Source organism: Micropterus dolomieu, linkage group LG11 (assembly GCF_021292245.1).
Source record: "Micropterus dolomieu isolate WLL.071019.BEF.003 ecotype Adirondacks linkage group LG11, ASM2129224v1, whole genome shotgun sequence".
NCBI lineage: Eukaryota > Metazoa > Chordata > Actinopteri > Centrarchiformes > Centrarchidae > Micropterus > Micropterus dolomieu.
The window spans coordinates 16,711,390-16,727,632 of NC_060160.1; the positions used below are offsets into that span (position 1 = coordinate 16,711,390).

The 16,243-nt window shown below is 42.0% G+C and overlaps 1 protein-coding gene across 1 annotated transcript in view; it reads left to right on the forward strand.

The window, feature by feature from the left end:
- The window catches only part of LOC123979142 (protein unc-79 homolog), a 36,812-nt gene that overhangs the window by 17,464 nt on the left and 3,105 nt on the right, over window positions 1-16,243 (forward strand). Inside the window, exons 15-42 of the mRNA XM_046062905.1 lie at window positions 239-429; window positions 1,077-1,200; window positions 1,766-1,906; window positions 2,365-2,580; window positions 2,834-3,061; window positions 3,403-3,544; window positions 4,222-4,301; window positions 4,422-4,570; window positions 4,729-4,886; window positions 6,290-6,471; window positions 6,747-6,948; window positions 7,067-7,249; window positions 7,973-8,041; window positions 8,377-8,714; window positions 8,854-9,036; window positions 9,243-9,405; window positions 9,566-9,715; window positions 9,842-11,128; window positions 12,144-12,245; window positions 12,717-12,833; window positions 13,321-13,423; window positions 13,513-13,653; window positions 13,780-13,818; window positions 13,947-14,059; window positions 14,333-14,418; window positions 14,796-14,969; window positions 15,278-15,346; window positions 15,435-15,545. Coding sequence (XP_045918861.1) covers window positions 239-429; window positions 1,077-1,200; window positions 1,766-1,906; window positions 2,365-2,580; window positions 2,834-3,061; window positions 3,403-3,544; window positions 4,222-4,301; window positions 4,422-4,570; window positions 4,729-4,886; window positions 6,290-6,471; window positions 6,747-6,948; window positions 7,067-7,249; window positions 7,973-8,041; window positions 8,377-8,714; window positions 8,854-9,036; window positions 9,243-9,405; window positions 9,566-9,715; window positions 9,842-11,128; window positions 12,144-12,245; window positions 12,717-12,833; window positions 13,321-13,423; window positions 13,513-13,653; window positions 13,780-13,818; window positions 13,947-14,059; window positions 14,333-14,418; window positions 14,796-14,969; window positions 15,278-15,346; window positions 15,435-15,545 — 5,241 coding nt within the window. The remainder of the gene's footprint in view (window positions 1-238; window positions 430-1,076; window positions 1,201-1,765; window positions 1,907-2,364; window positions 2,581-2,833; window positions 3,062-3,402; window positions 3,545-4,221; window positions 4,302-4,421; window positions 4,571-4,728; window positions 4,887-6,289; window positions 6,472-6,746; window positions 6,949-7,066; window positions 7,250-7,972; window positions 8,042-8,376; window positions 8,715-8,853; window positions 9,037-9,242; window positions 9,406-9,565; window positions 9,716-9,841; window positions 11,129-12,143; window positions 12,246-12,716; window positions 12,834-13,320; window positions 13,424-13,512; window positions 13,654-13,779; window positions 13,819-13,946; window positions 14,060-14,332; window positions 14,419-14,795; window positions 14,970-15,277; window positions 15,347-15,434; window positions 15,546-16,243) is intronic.

Sequence of the window (16,243 nt, forward strand, 5' to 3'; positions counted from 1 at the left end):
ACGTGAGTAACATTTTTCATGTGGTATCTATAGTTTTACTTAATACTTAAGTAATACTTGTTTTGAAGCTGTTATTTTAACATAAAATTACCACATAATGTTGCTTTAAACTTGTTGGCACTGTACAACAGATATGAATGAAGATTATCATTAAATCATTAAATTGTGGAGGACAAGTCACTATCTGAACTCTCTTGGCTGTGTTTGATCTAAGCCGTCCGTGCACATTTTTCCTCAGGTGGGAGGTTACTGGGACAAGTCATGTAACACAGTGACACAGCTGAAGGAGGGCCTGAACAGGATCCTGTGTCTGATACCTTATAACGTCATCAGTCAACCACTGTGGGAGTGCTTTATGCCTGAGTGGCTTGAGGCCATCCGCACAGAGGTGCCTGACCAGCAGCTGAAAGAGTTCCGGGAAGTGCTCAGGTACATCCACCATGTTGAAGTGTTTGCATATTGCAGTTGATATTCCTGTAATAAAGACATTTCTTTTTACATGTGAACACAAGTGAGGGTAATAATATCAGAAGTCAAGGTACCGATTTGTCAGACAAATCGGTACCTTGACGTCGGTACCTCGGTACCAGCTACAGGGCAGTCTGATAGAAGATATGTATTTTTAGTAGTCTAAACATTAAAGAGAAATGACAGGTTCTGGTGTGAACTCCACAGAATGAGTGAAAGAAGGCTATTTTCCAAAAATACTATCTATTGAGATTCAGCAGCCAAACAGGGAATAGTTCAACTTTGAACATTTCAGCCTCAGTGGTCTATAATGCATGACACCAGCTTTTGCAGCACAGAAAAATCTCAGACTAAAGAGGTGGAGGCATTCTGGACTAGGGGGATTATCACAGTATGTGTATCATAAGTGAAACAGTAAGCAAGTAGAGTAGTTTGACATTTGAACTCCATGCCAAATTTCAGCCTCCTAGGGTGAATACTGTGACCGCCAAAGGGTGGGGAAAGTGGACCAACCAAATGACCAACTAATAAAAGGAGTGAACTGAACATCACTGTATGTGCAGCAGTACTCGAGGAAAATAATGTTCTGTCCTGCCTTCTGTTTACAGTAAGATGTTTGATATTGAGCTATGCCCCCTGCCCTTCTCCATGGAGGAAATGTTTGGCTTCATCAGCTGCAGATTCTCTGGCTACCCAGCGTCTGTGCAGGAACAGGCTCTGCTGTGGCTGCATGTAAGCACGTATGCACGTACACACACACCACACCACACACATGTCAGTGTGTCCAGTTCACATCCTGCGGTTCTATCCACAGTGCGTGTGAATTGAACAGGTTGTCATAGAGTGTGAGTGTCTGGGCAGGGCCCTGCTGAATATGGATCTGGGTCACAGAGTAAGACTGAGAGAGATAGGAGGGATTTTTCCTTTCATCCCATATGCACTCACAGCTTGCTGCCCTGTATACATGGATCAATTTCAAGTTTTCTGTCAAAACTATGATCAAGAGATTGCATTAATTTACCCTCATTAAATATATCACATTCAAATCAGACTGAAAAGTAGTGCTTAGTTTGGACATGGTGTATCTCCATGGTATGTTCATGGTGTGTGGTCATATAGGTATTTTTCAATGCTTTGAGCAGCAGTAAACAGTTCCATTCACCTCCATTGTTTTGGGAAGGTGGCAAACTTTTTACCTTTGGAAATGAAACCAAAACTATCTGCATGGTATGTAGAAAAATGTAGTGTTTTTTGTTGATGGACCCTTTAAACATTTGGATGGCATGTTTGGACCTAGGTGCTATCAGAACTGGACATTGTGGTGCCTCTTCAGCTGCTGATTGGGATGTTCTCTGATGGAGTGAACTCTTTGAAGGAGCTGGCCAATCAGAGGAAGGCACGGGCCTCAGATCTGTCTGGCAACACTGGGGCTCGCAGGGTGAGGGAAACAGCAATAAAGTTATAAACAAAGATATGAAGGTTCAGTGCTTGTTTTGATTTCTTTTTTTTTCCAGTTTAGTTTTCAAATCAGTAATAAGCCAGGGCTTACAGTATATTCCAAATAACATGAATATTTTGCGTTTGTCAGATGCCTTCTTAGGATTAGGGTGTATACATTTCTAAGTTTCTTGGCTTTTCTACCATTCATTGGGATGTACTGTATGTTTCCATGGTAACTGCCAATGTCTAAATATAGCTCTCTTAAAGGGCTTAATTGATCCTGCCTGTGATGTAGATTTATCATTGAAATTTATAGCTGAGCGACTCTGCACTCATCTGTCATTATAAGTGGCAGTAACAGGGGAACGTTGGAGATTAAAAGACTTTCAGAAGTATAAATTGAGTTTAAAGTGAAACACATTTTACTTTATATAGTGGTGTGCTTGTTGCTCTTAGGTGAGTGTGGTGTCAGATCCAGGAGGCCGCGGACCGCACAACACCCTCAGTCCGTTTCCCAGCCCCTTCAGAAGCCCATTCCGCAGCCCTCTGCGCTGCAGCCCCTTTAAGAACCTGGGTCACGCCACCGGCCACTGCGCTCTGGATCTGGACTGTGATGATGATGACATGAACCTCGGCTGCTTCATCCTCATGTTTGACCTCATCTTAAAGCAGGTGACCCCACCTTCCTGATGAATTACTAAAAGATGCTCTGATGCTTAATGGTGATAATACGTCTACAATATTCTTATAGGGACTTATTTTGTTACTTGGTATTTGTATTGAAGTAACAAAATTAGCTTCAGCTAGAAATCCTATATGCAACACATCTGTTCAAGTTACTGTAATCTGTTACAATGTGTGATTTGTGTGTCGTGCTCTACTTTTTGTTCCCCTGTTTTTACGGTTGTTTCCTCTGCTGTCCCAGATGGAGCTTCAGGATGACGGTGTGATGCTGGGTCTAGACAGCAGCCTGGGGAAGGATATTGTGGGCATCATCAACAACGTCTTCCAGGCCCCGTGGGGGGGCTCACACACCTGCCAGAAGGATGAGAAGGCCCTGGAGTGCAGCCTGTGCCAATCCAGCATCCTGTGTTACCAGCTGGGCTGTGAGCTCCTGGAGAGGCTGACCCCCCGGGAAGAGATTCGCCTTGTGGTGAGGCACACAGCATGAATGTTTATGGACCAAATATAAATGAACCCTGTGCATTAAGCAGGTAAGGCTTTGACATGAATGCCATAGCCGCCATGTCACAAACCATAATGCTGAAAACACTGCTATCTGCCTGAGCTAATGTTGTTGTAGATGAAATGAAGTATAAAACATGTTCATAAATTAGGTCAATCTCTGTCTCTCTTCGTCTTTGGCAACTTACAAATATGTACTTCTAAAATTACTTGTGAATGACACTAATGAATATCATGCTCACCTGATTACTGATGAATATATGGAACATATAAAGGAGACAATTTGACAGTGTTTGATTTCCTCTGCAGGAACCTACAGATAGCTTGGAGGAAACCTTGCTCTTGTCTCAGCCAGACTTCTGCCTCGGGGCAGAGAATGGAAGTGAGGAAGGAGACAAACCATGTGGGGCCCACACTGACAACCCCAGTAACCATTCTCCTGATAACGCACGTGTGTATCAGTTCTGTACACAATATTGTTGAAATACAAATTGTAGCCATGCCTATTAGCTTTCTTGCAGAGAGTCAGATGAAAAGATTGATACTAACTGGAGACAGCAGAAGGTTAGTTTATCTTAGCAGAGGACAAAGTTGTTCAAAAAACAGTTGTACATAAAAATCATTAAATGTGTCAGCCAAAACAAAAAATACTTTCCCTTAACTGCCAGAAAAATACCAATACCAATGATAGGAATTGGTACATTTTGGGAAATATGCTCATTTGCTTTAGCTAAGATAAGCTATTATCTAAACTTAGCTAAAACTGGTTGTAGCGTCATATTTAAAGGAATAGTTTGATATTTTGGGAAATACACTTATTTGCTTTCTTGCTGACAATAAAATGAAAGGATTGATACCACTTTCATGTCTGTATTAACCGTTCAATTCAGCTCCAGGCCAAGAGATAGCTGCTTCCCCCTGTTTCTAGTCTTTATGCTAAGCTAACTAGCTACTAGCTACAGCTAAACATTTGTAGTACAGATGTGAGAATGGAATAAATTTAGGAATTATGTTTGCATCGATATGTTTCACACTTGTCATTCAACCATATCTACATTATAATAGGGCTGAGTAACTTGAAAGTTGAGTTGTTTCTAACAACTAACACTACACTCGTCTTTCTTCCAGCCATGAAGAATAACTTTGATACAAAGTTCTCCTACCAGCAGCTTCCAGTGTCTTTGAAGCTCATATACACCATACTGCAGGTACTTGTTGTGAATAAATGAATATTAAACTGAGGCACAAATAGACCAGCAGGCATTCAAGAATGTGTTCTGTGATTGTGTACACGTGGTACACTCTCAGTAACACATCTCTATATTCAGGAAATGTCCAAGTTTGAGGAGCCTGACATCTTGTTCAACATGCTGAACTGTCTGAAGATCCTGTGTCTCCATGGAGAGTGTTTGTACCTTGCTCGCAAGGATAACCCCCAGTTTCTGGCGTACATCCAGGAAAAAATGCTCATCCCGAGGTGTGTGCTGAGTGATTGTGACAATAAACCCACCTACCTACCTACCTACCTACCTGCTTTTTAAAATAGGAATTGTAAATGCAAAATGTAAATGGAAAATGTAATCAACTCCTTGACAGCAAATTGTGTGTGTGTCTAATTTTGTGTTTGTGTTTCAGTCTGTGGTCTATGCTGAAGTCAGAGTTTTGCCAGCTGGCCTCCCTGGCTGTGCCTCAGCTTCTCCACGCCCTCTCTTTGTCGTATGGGGCGGACATCTTCTGGAACCTTATCAACACAAACTTCAACAGCAAAGACTGGAAAATACGATTTGAAGCAGGTTAGCGATGATAGGCTTATGGTGTGAAATGACATATATTGTGATAACTGTATTTGCTTCCCAAGATGATTATGTACAGTGTACAGCCTTATATGCAGGTATAAACAATTCATCAGGCTCATAGTGATTTGACTAAACCGTTCTGATTTATGTTTTGTGAGCGAAGTGGATGTGGTTATGTATGAATGAACCATTAGAGGAAGACCCCCAGTCTGCTTATGTAATATGCTACCTAAACCACTGCGTAGCCACATTTCCCACTTCTGTTGTCATGGTTACCATGTGGCTCAAACAGGCAGCAAAGAGGAACTGTGGGATTAATAAGGTTTTTCTCGCCTTGTGATTGGCAGAGAGGAGCTGTATGACCTTGAGACAGAGGCAGAGGGCATCTGACTCAGTGCTTGAATAGAGGCAAACAGGGGAGCAATTGGATTAACCATAGCCCCAAACATACAGTAAATATTATAAAAAGAAAGTTTAAAAAGTGTTGTTAGTTATTGTGTATAAAAACACCCAGGATAATTATAAAATACATTCAGTCATTCAGTCCTTTAACCTAGTTAAATGACAACAATGACAGATTGAAAGGTTGATGGTCTATATCATGACCACAAGCTCTTATAATGTTATTATACCATATAATTGTATAACTGTGGGTGTACATCATAAAAACAAATTATTTAAAAATGTATATTTTAAAATGCTAAATGTGACTAACAGGCAATGGTCTGCTCTGGAATCTCTAAACTCCCACACTGACACCTAGTGGTCCACACTGGGTGCTATCCATCAGCATAGAGTGGGTGAGAGTTTATTTATTTCAGAATAAAGAGTCTATTTTTAGATTTTAATCTGAGTTATGAGAGATAAAGCCAAACATTACTGGAAGGATCTTCTTCTTTGAAATGACTGAATGCTTTCTAATTTGATTCCACACACAGGGGATCTAAGACATTGTGTTGTCATACACCCGTGTGGATGTGAAAGCATTGCATTATAGAAACATTTATTTTACACTTACTTCCATAGAGAAGCTGACCAGTGAGGCTTTTTGTTTACCTCTCTTCGTAACTGTGCATATAGAAGAGACATATAACAGGTGTTATGTAATATAAACAAATTTAAATAGATTTAATATTATTTATATGATTTTTTACATAATTTCTCAGCTCTTATACAAAAAAATTATATTGATACATCCATGCATTATGTAAAGACAAATATAATGATGATGAAATATTACCTAAGTAATACATTAACTTAACTTCATCAATGACCTCAGTGTTGGTTCTGTTTATATCTAGATAATTATGGTTCTATAGCAATAGACAGTCTTATTATGTAATCTGTCTGTGTTGCTGACAATGTTCCCTTTCACTCTGTATTCTCATGAAAACTCTAAGTGGAGAAGATAGCAGTGCTGTGTCGGTTCCTGGACATCAGTGCAGTGACTAAAAACCACTTGCTGAAGTATTCCCTGGCCCACGCTTTCTGTTGCTTCCTGGCCTCCGTGGAGGACGTCAACCCAGCTGTGGCCACCAGGGCCAGACTGCTGCTGGATACCATCAAGAGGCCGGCCCTGCAGGTGATCTGTTCACAGACAGATCAGACAGAGTGCAAATATATGTTTGAAAATAAAATAAATAAAAGTGGTGCAACAGCTAATTTAATAAATCTTATGTGACATAGTTCTGTCTTTCTGCACCATAAGTTTGTATTTGGAAATTGCAACTAATGATAATTTGCTGATTATTTTCAGTCCAAAACCCAAATATATTCGTTTCACTAAACTCTAAGGCAAGGTAAATGGTTTTTTTTATCTCTTGTTGTGTATTTATATGTGTGTTGTTTATTATCCAGGGGTTATGCCTTTGCCTGGATTTCCAGTTTGACACTGTTGTGAGGGATCGGCCCATCATCCTCAGCAAGCTCCTGCTGCTGCACTTCCTCAAGAAGGACATTCCTGCACTTAGCTGGGAGTTCTTTGTCAACCGCTTTGAAACATTATCTCTGGAGGCTCAGTTACACCTGGACTGCAACAAGGAGTTCCCTTTCCCTACTAGTATGTGGCTGCTTTGTCCTCATTCAGAGTTTTAGCAAATGCTCCTCTGCATGTTTCATGACACAGCATTACAGCCTAATTGTGCTCCAAATTAGATTTGTAATCTTTCTTTTGACAGCCATCACAGCCGTACGAACCAACGTAGCCAACCTCAGTGATGCAGCAATGTGGAAGATAAGAAGGGCCCGTTTTGCCAGGAATCGTCAGAAGAGTGTGCGTTCCCTCCGTGACAGTGTAAAGGGAGGCCCTACAGAATCTAAACGCGCATTTTCGCTCCCTGAGTCACTGAGCAACCGACTTCGTGAGTAGCACAGATGAGCCTGTCTATCAGCTTGAAACTGAACCTATGTCACTTTCACTCAGTCTGTGGTTTAACAGTGTTTGCAAATACCTTCCAAAAATTTAAGTGCCTCATAGGTGATCTGTCCAATGTGACAATTACATTACAATCCATGACTGTATCTTTAAGTTAGTTTATTACCAGCCTTTATGTAGAGAAGAACCTGATAGTGTCATTGTTCTAATGTGTTGATAACTGCCCCTTTTAGATGTCTTGTGGGTGAAACCAAATGCCTTTTATTTGCAAATACTATTTGGCCAAAGTCTGGTCCCATTTTCCTAATGTTTCTCTCCTTACTCGTTTGTTCTCAACAGCCATTTCACTTGAATGTCTAAACACAACTTTGTTTAATAAAGTAGGAACTCCCCACCATATTGTTCATTTTATCTTTGGTCCTGCACAGAAGGCTGTCTGAGTTTCTGGGAGATGCTACTTGTGTTGGCTTCAAACATGATGTGGTGATTTGTGATTCGTCAAAATGCAGTTTTAATTCTTTTTAATTGTTTTAACACTTGGATTGTATGATGTTTTGAGGCCATATAGTTTTTTTTTGTTTGTGTGTGTGTGTGTGTTTATGTTTTTGTGTGTGCACATGTGTTGGATGACGATGAAGCTCAGACACGTGTCCTGTACTACCTCCCCTGTACATTCTCCTAAATTGTGTTCTTCATATGTGGTTTTTAGCTCTAAGGCTTACGAGGCAAGAGCACTCTGCCCCGACACTGGGAGATATGATAGAGAAAGTCCTGCCAGGTAAATAACAACCTAAATCTGAAACTTACAGTATTCTTGACAATCACATCATACTGGAGAAAAAGTACACAGTCGGGCTTACACTAATTCTGAATTCCGACTGATAAGAGTGAGAAGCAACACTCTTGCTAACAGCTAGCTGGTCATTTTTTTGTGTAGACCCGGTTCACATATTCCATGAACACGATGTACTTATGTATGTATATTGCATGGCGATGTCTCCACCTCTCTTGACAGAGAAGTGGACAGGATGAGTTGACGCACCCCACCTTCTGTGTTGTCACCTCCTCTGCTCCTGCACCCTTCCCTCTCCCCATCTTCTCCCCTATCTGCAGCACGTTTCCTCCCGCACTTTAACCCTGACGCTTCAGCCCCTCTTGTAGGCCAGACCCCGTCTCCTGAGGATGACACCGTCATCAGAGACCTGCTTCCTGAGGATGCCGGCATAGATCACCAGACGGTTCACCAGCTGATCATGGTGCTCATGAAATTTATGGCCAAGGACCAGAGCAGCGCCGAGGCCGACATCGGCAGTGCCAAGGCTTTCAACACAGTGAAGCGTCATCTGTACGTGCTGCTGGGCTATGACCAACAGGAGGGCTGCTTCATGATTGCACCTCAGAAGATGCGCACCTCCACCTGCTTCAACGCCTTCATCGCCGGCATTGCACAAGTGATATATAATCTATTATTACCTTTTTTAGTATTTAGTATTTAGTAGCTAGAAATTAACTGGTATGTTTCAGAGAATATTAAGAGGAATATAACAGTAAAACATGAATGCTAATTAATTTAACTGTTGTTTCTTCCAGGTGATGGACTACAATATTGGTTTGGGGAAGCAGCTGCTCCCCCTGGTGGTCCAGGTGTTGAAGTACTGCACGTGTCCCCAGCTGAGACACTATTTCCAGCAGCCACCTAGATGCTCTCTCTGGGCCCTGAGGCCACACATTAGACAGATGTGGCTCAAAGCCCTGCTAGTAATCCTCTATAAGGTACTTTTTGTTTTACTATGTGACTGTGGGATTTTATGGCATGGATCATTATTCATTCAGTCTCCTAGATAACATGTTATTTCACCTCCAAGTGATTGCTGAATCTTGCTGTTACATATTTTCTTTACGTCTTATGATATACATGAATTACAAAAGGAACACCAGTTATACAACATAAGCTTATTATAGCTTTCTATGCACCACAGTACCCTTACAGAGACATGGACGGCAGCAAAGTGGTCATCCATCTAATCCATATCACCATCAACACACTGAATGCACAGTATCATAGCTGTCGCCCCCACGCTACAGCGGGACCACTCTACAGTGACAACTCTAACATGAGCCGCTACAGCGAGAAAGAAAAAGGTGACGCAAAATGAAGAATGTTGGTTATCTCAACTCCAGACAACTACATAGAAAATAAGCAAGATAGGATGAAAATTACACGCTTCCTAGTGGATGTCTATTTTAATATATGTTTGCCTCTAAAATGCAGTACTACTGTTAATCTTTTTCTCCATCTTAGAAGAGGACAGTGTATTTGATGAATCTGATGTCCATGACACGCCGACCGGTGCTGCTAACAAGGAGTCACAGACCTTCTTTGCCCGCCTGAAGAGGATTGGTGGCAGCAAGTCTGTGAAGTACCAGCCGGTAGAGCTGAATGCCAAGAAAAGTAAGAAGAAGAGGTTTTCAGAGTAAAGTGTAGTGTAACAGCATGTCGATCGAATCTTTTTCAGCAGACTGCAGGAGGCTTGTTGCTTTCACTGGGATAAAGTCTCATTTTTCTTCTGTGTATCAGGTGAAATTGAGCTGTCAGAGTACCGTGAAGCCAGCGCCCTTCAGGACAGCATTCTGCACTGTGTGAGGGAGGAGAGCACCAGGAAGAAGCGGCTGCAGGCCATGCACAAGCAGAAGTCTTTGGACATTTCCAACACTGACTCCATCCTCTTTAATCTGGATGAACATCGACGTAAATCCTGCATTGATCGCTGTGACATGCAGCCGCCCCCTGTGGTCCTGCCCCCATCCTCATCCACGTCCCACAGCAGGCATCATGGTAAAGGGTCGTCCGATGGCTCTTCGGTTCGGGTGGAGGGTGGTGATGCCGTGGACAGGCGAGGCTCTCGAGGCGGCCAGTCTGACACCTCCAAGCCTGTCATCCCAGAGGTCCGCCTCAGCTGTATGGAGACCTTTGAGGACAAGTTTGATCAGGGCTCGCTAGAAGGATCAGCTCAGGGAAAGGAGGACCAAGACCTCATCGACCTCTCCTCTGACTGCACCTCCATTCCAGAGAAACACTCACTGCTCTCCATGTCTGACAGCGACTCCTTGGTGTTCGAGCCGCTGCCTCCTCTGAGGATCGTAGAGAGCGACGAGGAGTTTGACCTTAACACCATCATAGCCTCCAAGTTCAACGGGAGTCCAAAGTTCTCGGCTTCCCCTGCAAGTAGTAACACTTTGCGACTGTCTCCTGTTGTCCAGGTGAGTGTAGAGGACTGTTCTAGTGACAAAAAGACCCCAGACCTTCTGATGGGAACAGGAGGCTCAGAGCAACGGTTTCTGGAAAAGAGGCTGAACCGTGTGACTCCTAGCACCTCCCTGGATCTTCCTAATCGTCCAGAAAATGTCTGCCATGAAAGCCCCATGACCCTGAAGCAGAAGAGAGACCTCCTGAGGAAGACCCAACATGCCCCTTTCACCTCTCTGGACGACACAGCTGTCACCACTGAGGAGGTAAAGACTGGGATGGGACAAGGGACAAATCCCTCTGGTAGGACCATCTTCTTGGACATCCCAGAAGACAAAGCAAAGCCTCTTTCCTCACCAGAAAAAAGCAAGAGTAATAGCAACGATGAAGAAGAAGAGGACGGGGATGATGAAGACGATGATGACATGGGCGATGAAGTGGACAGCGACCCCAAACCTGACAATGGAGACGACAATGATGAGACCGAGTTTAAAATCCAGATTGTTCCCCGACAACGGAAGCAGAGGAAGATAGCTGTCAGTGCCATCCAGAGGGAATACCTGGACATCACGTTCAATATGTTTGACAAGCTGGGTGGTGAGCAGACCACAGAAACTGGTAAGGAGGAAGGATCGATAAGGGCAGCTCCTACTTTACCAGTGTGCTGGTCAGGTGCTGTGCAATTTGTTCTATGGTGATCTTTTACGAAAGTGTCTTAAGATTTGAGGAGGCTTATCCAAACTCTTTTAAAAGCATAAAAATCACTTTTGTACCAGTGTGGTTATGTGTATCTTAACCATTTAAACTACAGTAATACAGTTTAAGCACATTTACTACAAATCATCTATACTTTAGGTTCACAGTTAGCCATTTTGCAAACCATGCTGGTGTGTTTTAGAATTTCTTTTTCTATGGTCCCAGGCATCCAGTGGTTTCCATCTTCGTACAAATTAGCAGAGTCTGTGAACATATATTCAATCACTTCACAGTCTCACTGCAAACTCAATCAGTGACCCCCTCAAAGTATATGTGCCTAACAGATCACTGTGTTCTGCTGACTCTCTCACATCAACTACAGCGATGCTGCATTTAGTTGATAGATTTTCACATCATATTTCAAATAAAATTGAAACCAGTGGCAGCCTGACGTACTACGAGTAATCTAAAAGTGATAGTATGCATTTGACAATGGATAGCATAAATGTAAAGGATACATGATTGATAGTAAAGGAGATCAATATTGCTGAAACATGTGCAAACTGCCTCAGATCTTTACTTAACCAACCACTCCAGCTGTGTGGTGTCCTGTGGTGTGTTTCTATGTATGTGTATTCACTCTTCCTCTCCTTTCATACTAACACTTCAGAGGTTTTTCAGCACACATCAGAAGCTGTGAAACTATATAATCTGACTTATAAGAAGTAGAAGAGGTGGTGAGCGAAACAAAACACTAAACTTCACATAAGACACCCTCATTAAATTAGCTCTAAATCAACTTTAACTATCTGTTAATGGTAGCAAAAGTAGTGCTTATTACTACTGAATGTCTATGTCAGTATTTTTATTGGCATAAAACGGCATTTATCCTGATGCCAGTGCCGATTGCGCCCATTCTTCCCACATTGCCTTGCAGATCACAAAGTTCTGTCTACATTGGAAAAGCCACGAGAATCTGCCTCAGCCCCAACGCTTGAAGCCGCTATGCCTGAAACAAGCCACCGCTCTTCAGTATCAAGTAATCAAACACTTTACTTCTTAGTCTTCCTATAAACTTCTATAAATTTGACTGTTGTCGTATCATAATTGGGCCTTAATTTACTATTTAAAAAATATTTATAGACTGTCTGATATGTTGCTTGTGCAGACAACAAAAAAGCATATTCTACACTTTCTTTTTGCAAACTTCATATTGGAGCTGGAGATATGCAATAAAATCACATACTATTTTACTTATTATTATAAAGGCAATAAAATCCCTGAGAAAATATGTTTTATTTCACTCTGAAGTATTGTTATAATGTTGTAGTCTCTTAAAAAGACTGAGCTAAATACTAAATTCATCCATTTGATATAATAAAATTACATTGACCATCTCTTTCCATGTGTGTCTTACCTATTTTCATGTAACCACACACACTTGTTGGTATTGCTGAAACGGTCTTAGCAGATACTTCAACCCAGGTGTTGTTTTCTCTCTGACCTTTAGCTCAATACCGCCAGGTGAAGCGAGGCTCTCTGGGAGCGCTGACCATGAGCCAGCTAATGAAGAGACAGCTGGAACATCAATCCAGTGCGCCACACAACATCAGCACCTGGGAGACGGGTCAGTCGCTTTAGAGTTTTCTTTATTCCATAATGAAAGATATGTGGACGTAACAAAAAGAAACTGAAAAAAAGTAAATGGAAAGCGACACTTATTGACCAGTAATTGAAATCAGACTGCAAAATGCGGCAAAAACATGACAATAAAGAAGAAAAGGATAAAAGTGCAAATAAGCAAGCACTCATAAATATTCAGTAGTTACCTAAAAGTAGCCTTTTTTTGACAAGTTTATTGCTTTTAGTATTGAATATTTATTCTCATTTTTAAGAGTGCTTGGATTAATTTGCTCTAAAAGCCAGACAATCTAATGAATAATGACAAGCTCTATAAACACTCGACATAGTCGACATAGTCAAGTAGCCTCAATATCTCTTCTTTGAAATTGTTAGATTATGATTTGTGCACTTATTTTTTAGACAGATGTGCAGAGCTAATAAAATACATTGAATTTTACTAAAAGCCTACTGTTCTTTTATTTCCTTTTTAGGTCCTACGAAGACGAGTCTGCTCTCTGCGCCGAGCACAGTCAGCATGTTTGTCCCTGCACCTGAGGAGTTCATTGATGAGCAGCCAACCACAATGTCTGACAGGTGGATGAATCAATCAGCACCTATACTTGTCTTGAAACAAGTCATCTTAATGCTTAAACTGACCTGTTTTATTCTATGTGATGTCCCAGGTGTCGGGACTGTGCAGCCGTGCTGGAGGAATACGACGAGGAGACTCTCGGCCTGGCAGTGGTCGTTCTTTCAATGTTCATCCACCTCAGCCCTGATTTGGCTGCTCCGATGCTTCTCGACATCATGCAATCTGTGGGCAGGTACAGCCGCTCCAGCAATCTACATCCACACAGCACTTCACCGTTAAATGCAGTTTCATAACTCACCCTTAGAACTCATGCATAATTCATCACCAAGTCCTAATCCACTGCTTTGACATCTTTCAGGTTGGCATCTAGTGCCAATTTTTCTGGTCAAGCTGAGAGGTATGAGACATTAAAGCCGTCACACCTGCCTGCTCAAATATTCACTGTGCTTACAGATGAGTTTAAAAATGAATTTAAAAGTGTTGCCGCCTGTCCAACACAGCCATTCTCCCTGTGATGTTTTGCAGTATGTTGATCCCAGGGAATGTAGCAGGTGTAGCCAAGCAGTTCCTCCGCTGTGTGTTTCACCAGCTGGCCCCTAATGGCATCTTGCCCCAACTCTTCCAGAGTAACATCAAAGGTCTGCTCATACCACTGACTACTAAACTCAAAAATCCTTAAAATGTATTTCTGTAGAGACTTAAGCATTCCTTAGCTGCTTATGCCTGTGTATTTAGACTTTTTTTGCACTAAGGTTAAGATTTTGTAACCTATAGTAGATGCATTTACTTCTTTCTTTACATATTTATTTTGATGTATCTATTTTCCATAATGATGATTCTAATTTAATAGGTTCTCACTGGATATGCTGTCATTCTTTTTATGTCTATGTCTATCCATCTCTTTTTTGCAGATGGAAGTTTTCTGCGAACACTGGCATCTTCCCTGATAGATTTCAATGAATTGAGTTCTGTCGCTGCCCTCAACATGCTGCTCGAGGTGGGATTTTTCTTCATGTAATTGTGTCATTCAACCAGCAGGAGGAGCTCTTGTCAAACGAAAAGCTTTTGTGGCTCCAGCTACGTGTAACAGCATAAGCCCTTCTAAAACAACATATCACTGGGGCATTCAACAAAACCTGTCTTACTCTGCACCACTGTGCCAGTTTATTGTTACTTTTAAGCTAAATAAATTGCGCAGATAAGAACCCGTTGATGCATGAGCTCACTTGAGCAATCATCTGTGCTTCATTGTCCTGAATCCCTTGCTCTCATCATAAGCATTGTGATTGATCAGGACTGAATGATCATTTAAATGGAAATATCTTGGTTTATAGAATGTCATTATATAACCCTGTTATGTTTTATGCCCTCCAGGGCTTGAACAACAAGAAGAGTCTGCCAGCAGGGGGCACAATGCTGCACTGCCTGGAAAACATTGCCACCTTCATGGAGGCTCTCCCCATGGACTCTCCTAGCAACCTGTGGACCACCATCTGCAACCAGTTCCAGACCTTCCTCACAAAACTGCCCTCTGTGCTTCCTCTTAAGGTAGATATCGACTCTTCCGTTCACTTAGTCATGGTCTGATATGTTTAATGTGATTATGGCTTGAGGGAAAAGCATCTAGCAGTGCCCTTGTCGGGTTCAATAGGACAGAGTCTTAAAATTGTAATTGATTTGACTCTGATACTTTTGACCTTGAAGGTCAGATTAGTGTATTCTAATCAATGTATCACTGCAGACACAGTTAAAACACAAAGTCCAGGACTATGGACTTACACCATGAATCATTTTCAACTTTTGCACTTTAAAACCTACTGACAGATTTTTCAACTGTTCTTTGTGTGTCTCATTAGTGCCCTATGGATTCCAGCTTGAGGATTATCATTTGTCTACTGAAAATCCCAACTACAAACGCAACCCGGGTAAACCCAGAGCAGAATTGTACATTATGAAGTGTCCAAATTCTGGCCTCTAATGTCTAACTTTTTCTCTTTTTTCTCCATCCTACAGAGCCTCCTGGAGCCCTTCTCCAAACTGCTGAGCTTTGTCATCCAGTATGGCATGTTCAGTCTCTCCTACCTCGTAGAACTATGTGGACTGTGTTACAAAGCCTTCAGCAAGGTACTCATGAATGTGTTGACATTACATCCTTCTGTATAAAAGACAGAGTTTCACATTTAGGAATAAAACAGGTGCTGACATCCTGTGTTTATGCGGTCTTGAATGAGTTAATCCTTTTAAACTAATCTGCAGTGTTAAAAATGTTGAGCTTCTATTCACAGGCCTCTCGCTCATCACTCTTTTGGTGCTACACCTACTTCACTGACTCTCTAGTCAGCCAGAAATGTGGCCATGTGTCACAGATGATTAAGTAGGCAATCAGCCAGTATTGATTAACATGATTAGTTGGTGTGCTAGGGCCGAGGATGTACGGTGTGTTACAGAGTGTGGTGTGGCTGTCTCAGACAGAGATGGAGCCAGGGCTGTCTGCACTGTTGAGCCAGACGGAGCCTCAGTCCTTCACTACTGTCAACGCTGCATGCTTTATGTCTCCTGCAGTATTGATTTTCTACACCCTCTTTAATTCCTCGCCGTATAATATCCGCTTTTTAAAACCCAGAGTCACTAGGAGCAATTGCTTTTGGTACCTGTCCTGTGCTGTTGTTTTATGGAGAGGTGAGGTTTCTGGGAAGCACAGGGAGGATTTTCAGCCGGTTCCGTTATCTTTGGAGCTCAGAGTAGTACCATGCAGCATTTGTCGCAGCTACACTGCACTATACACCAAATGTGACTGGGCCCTCAAGCTTAAGAGCAGCCTA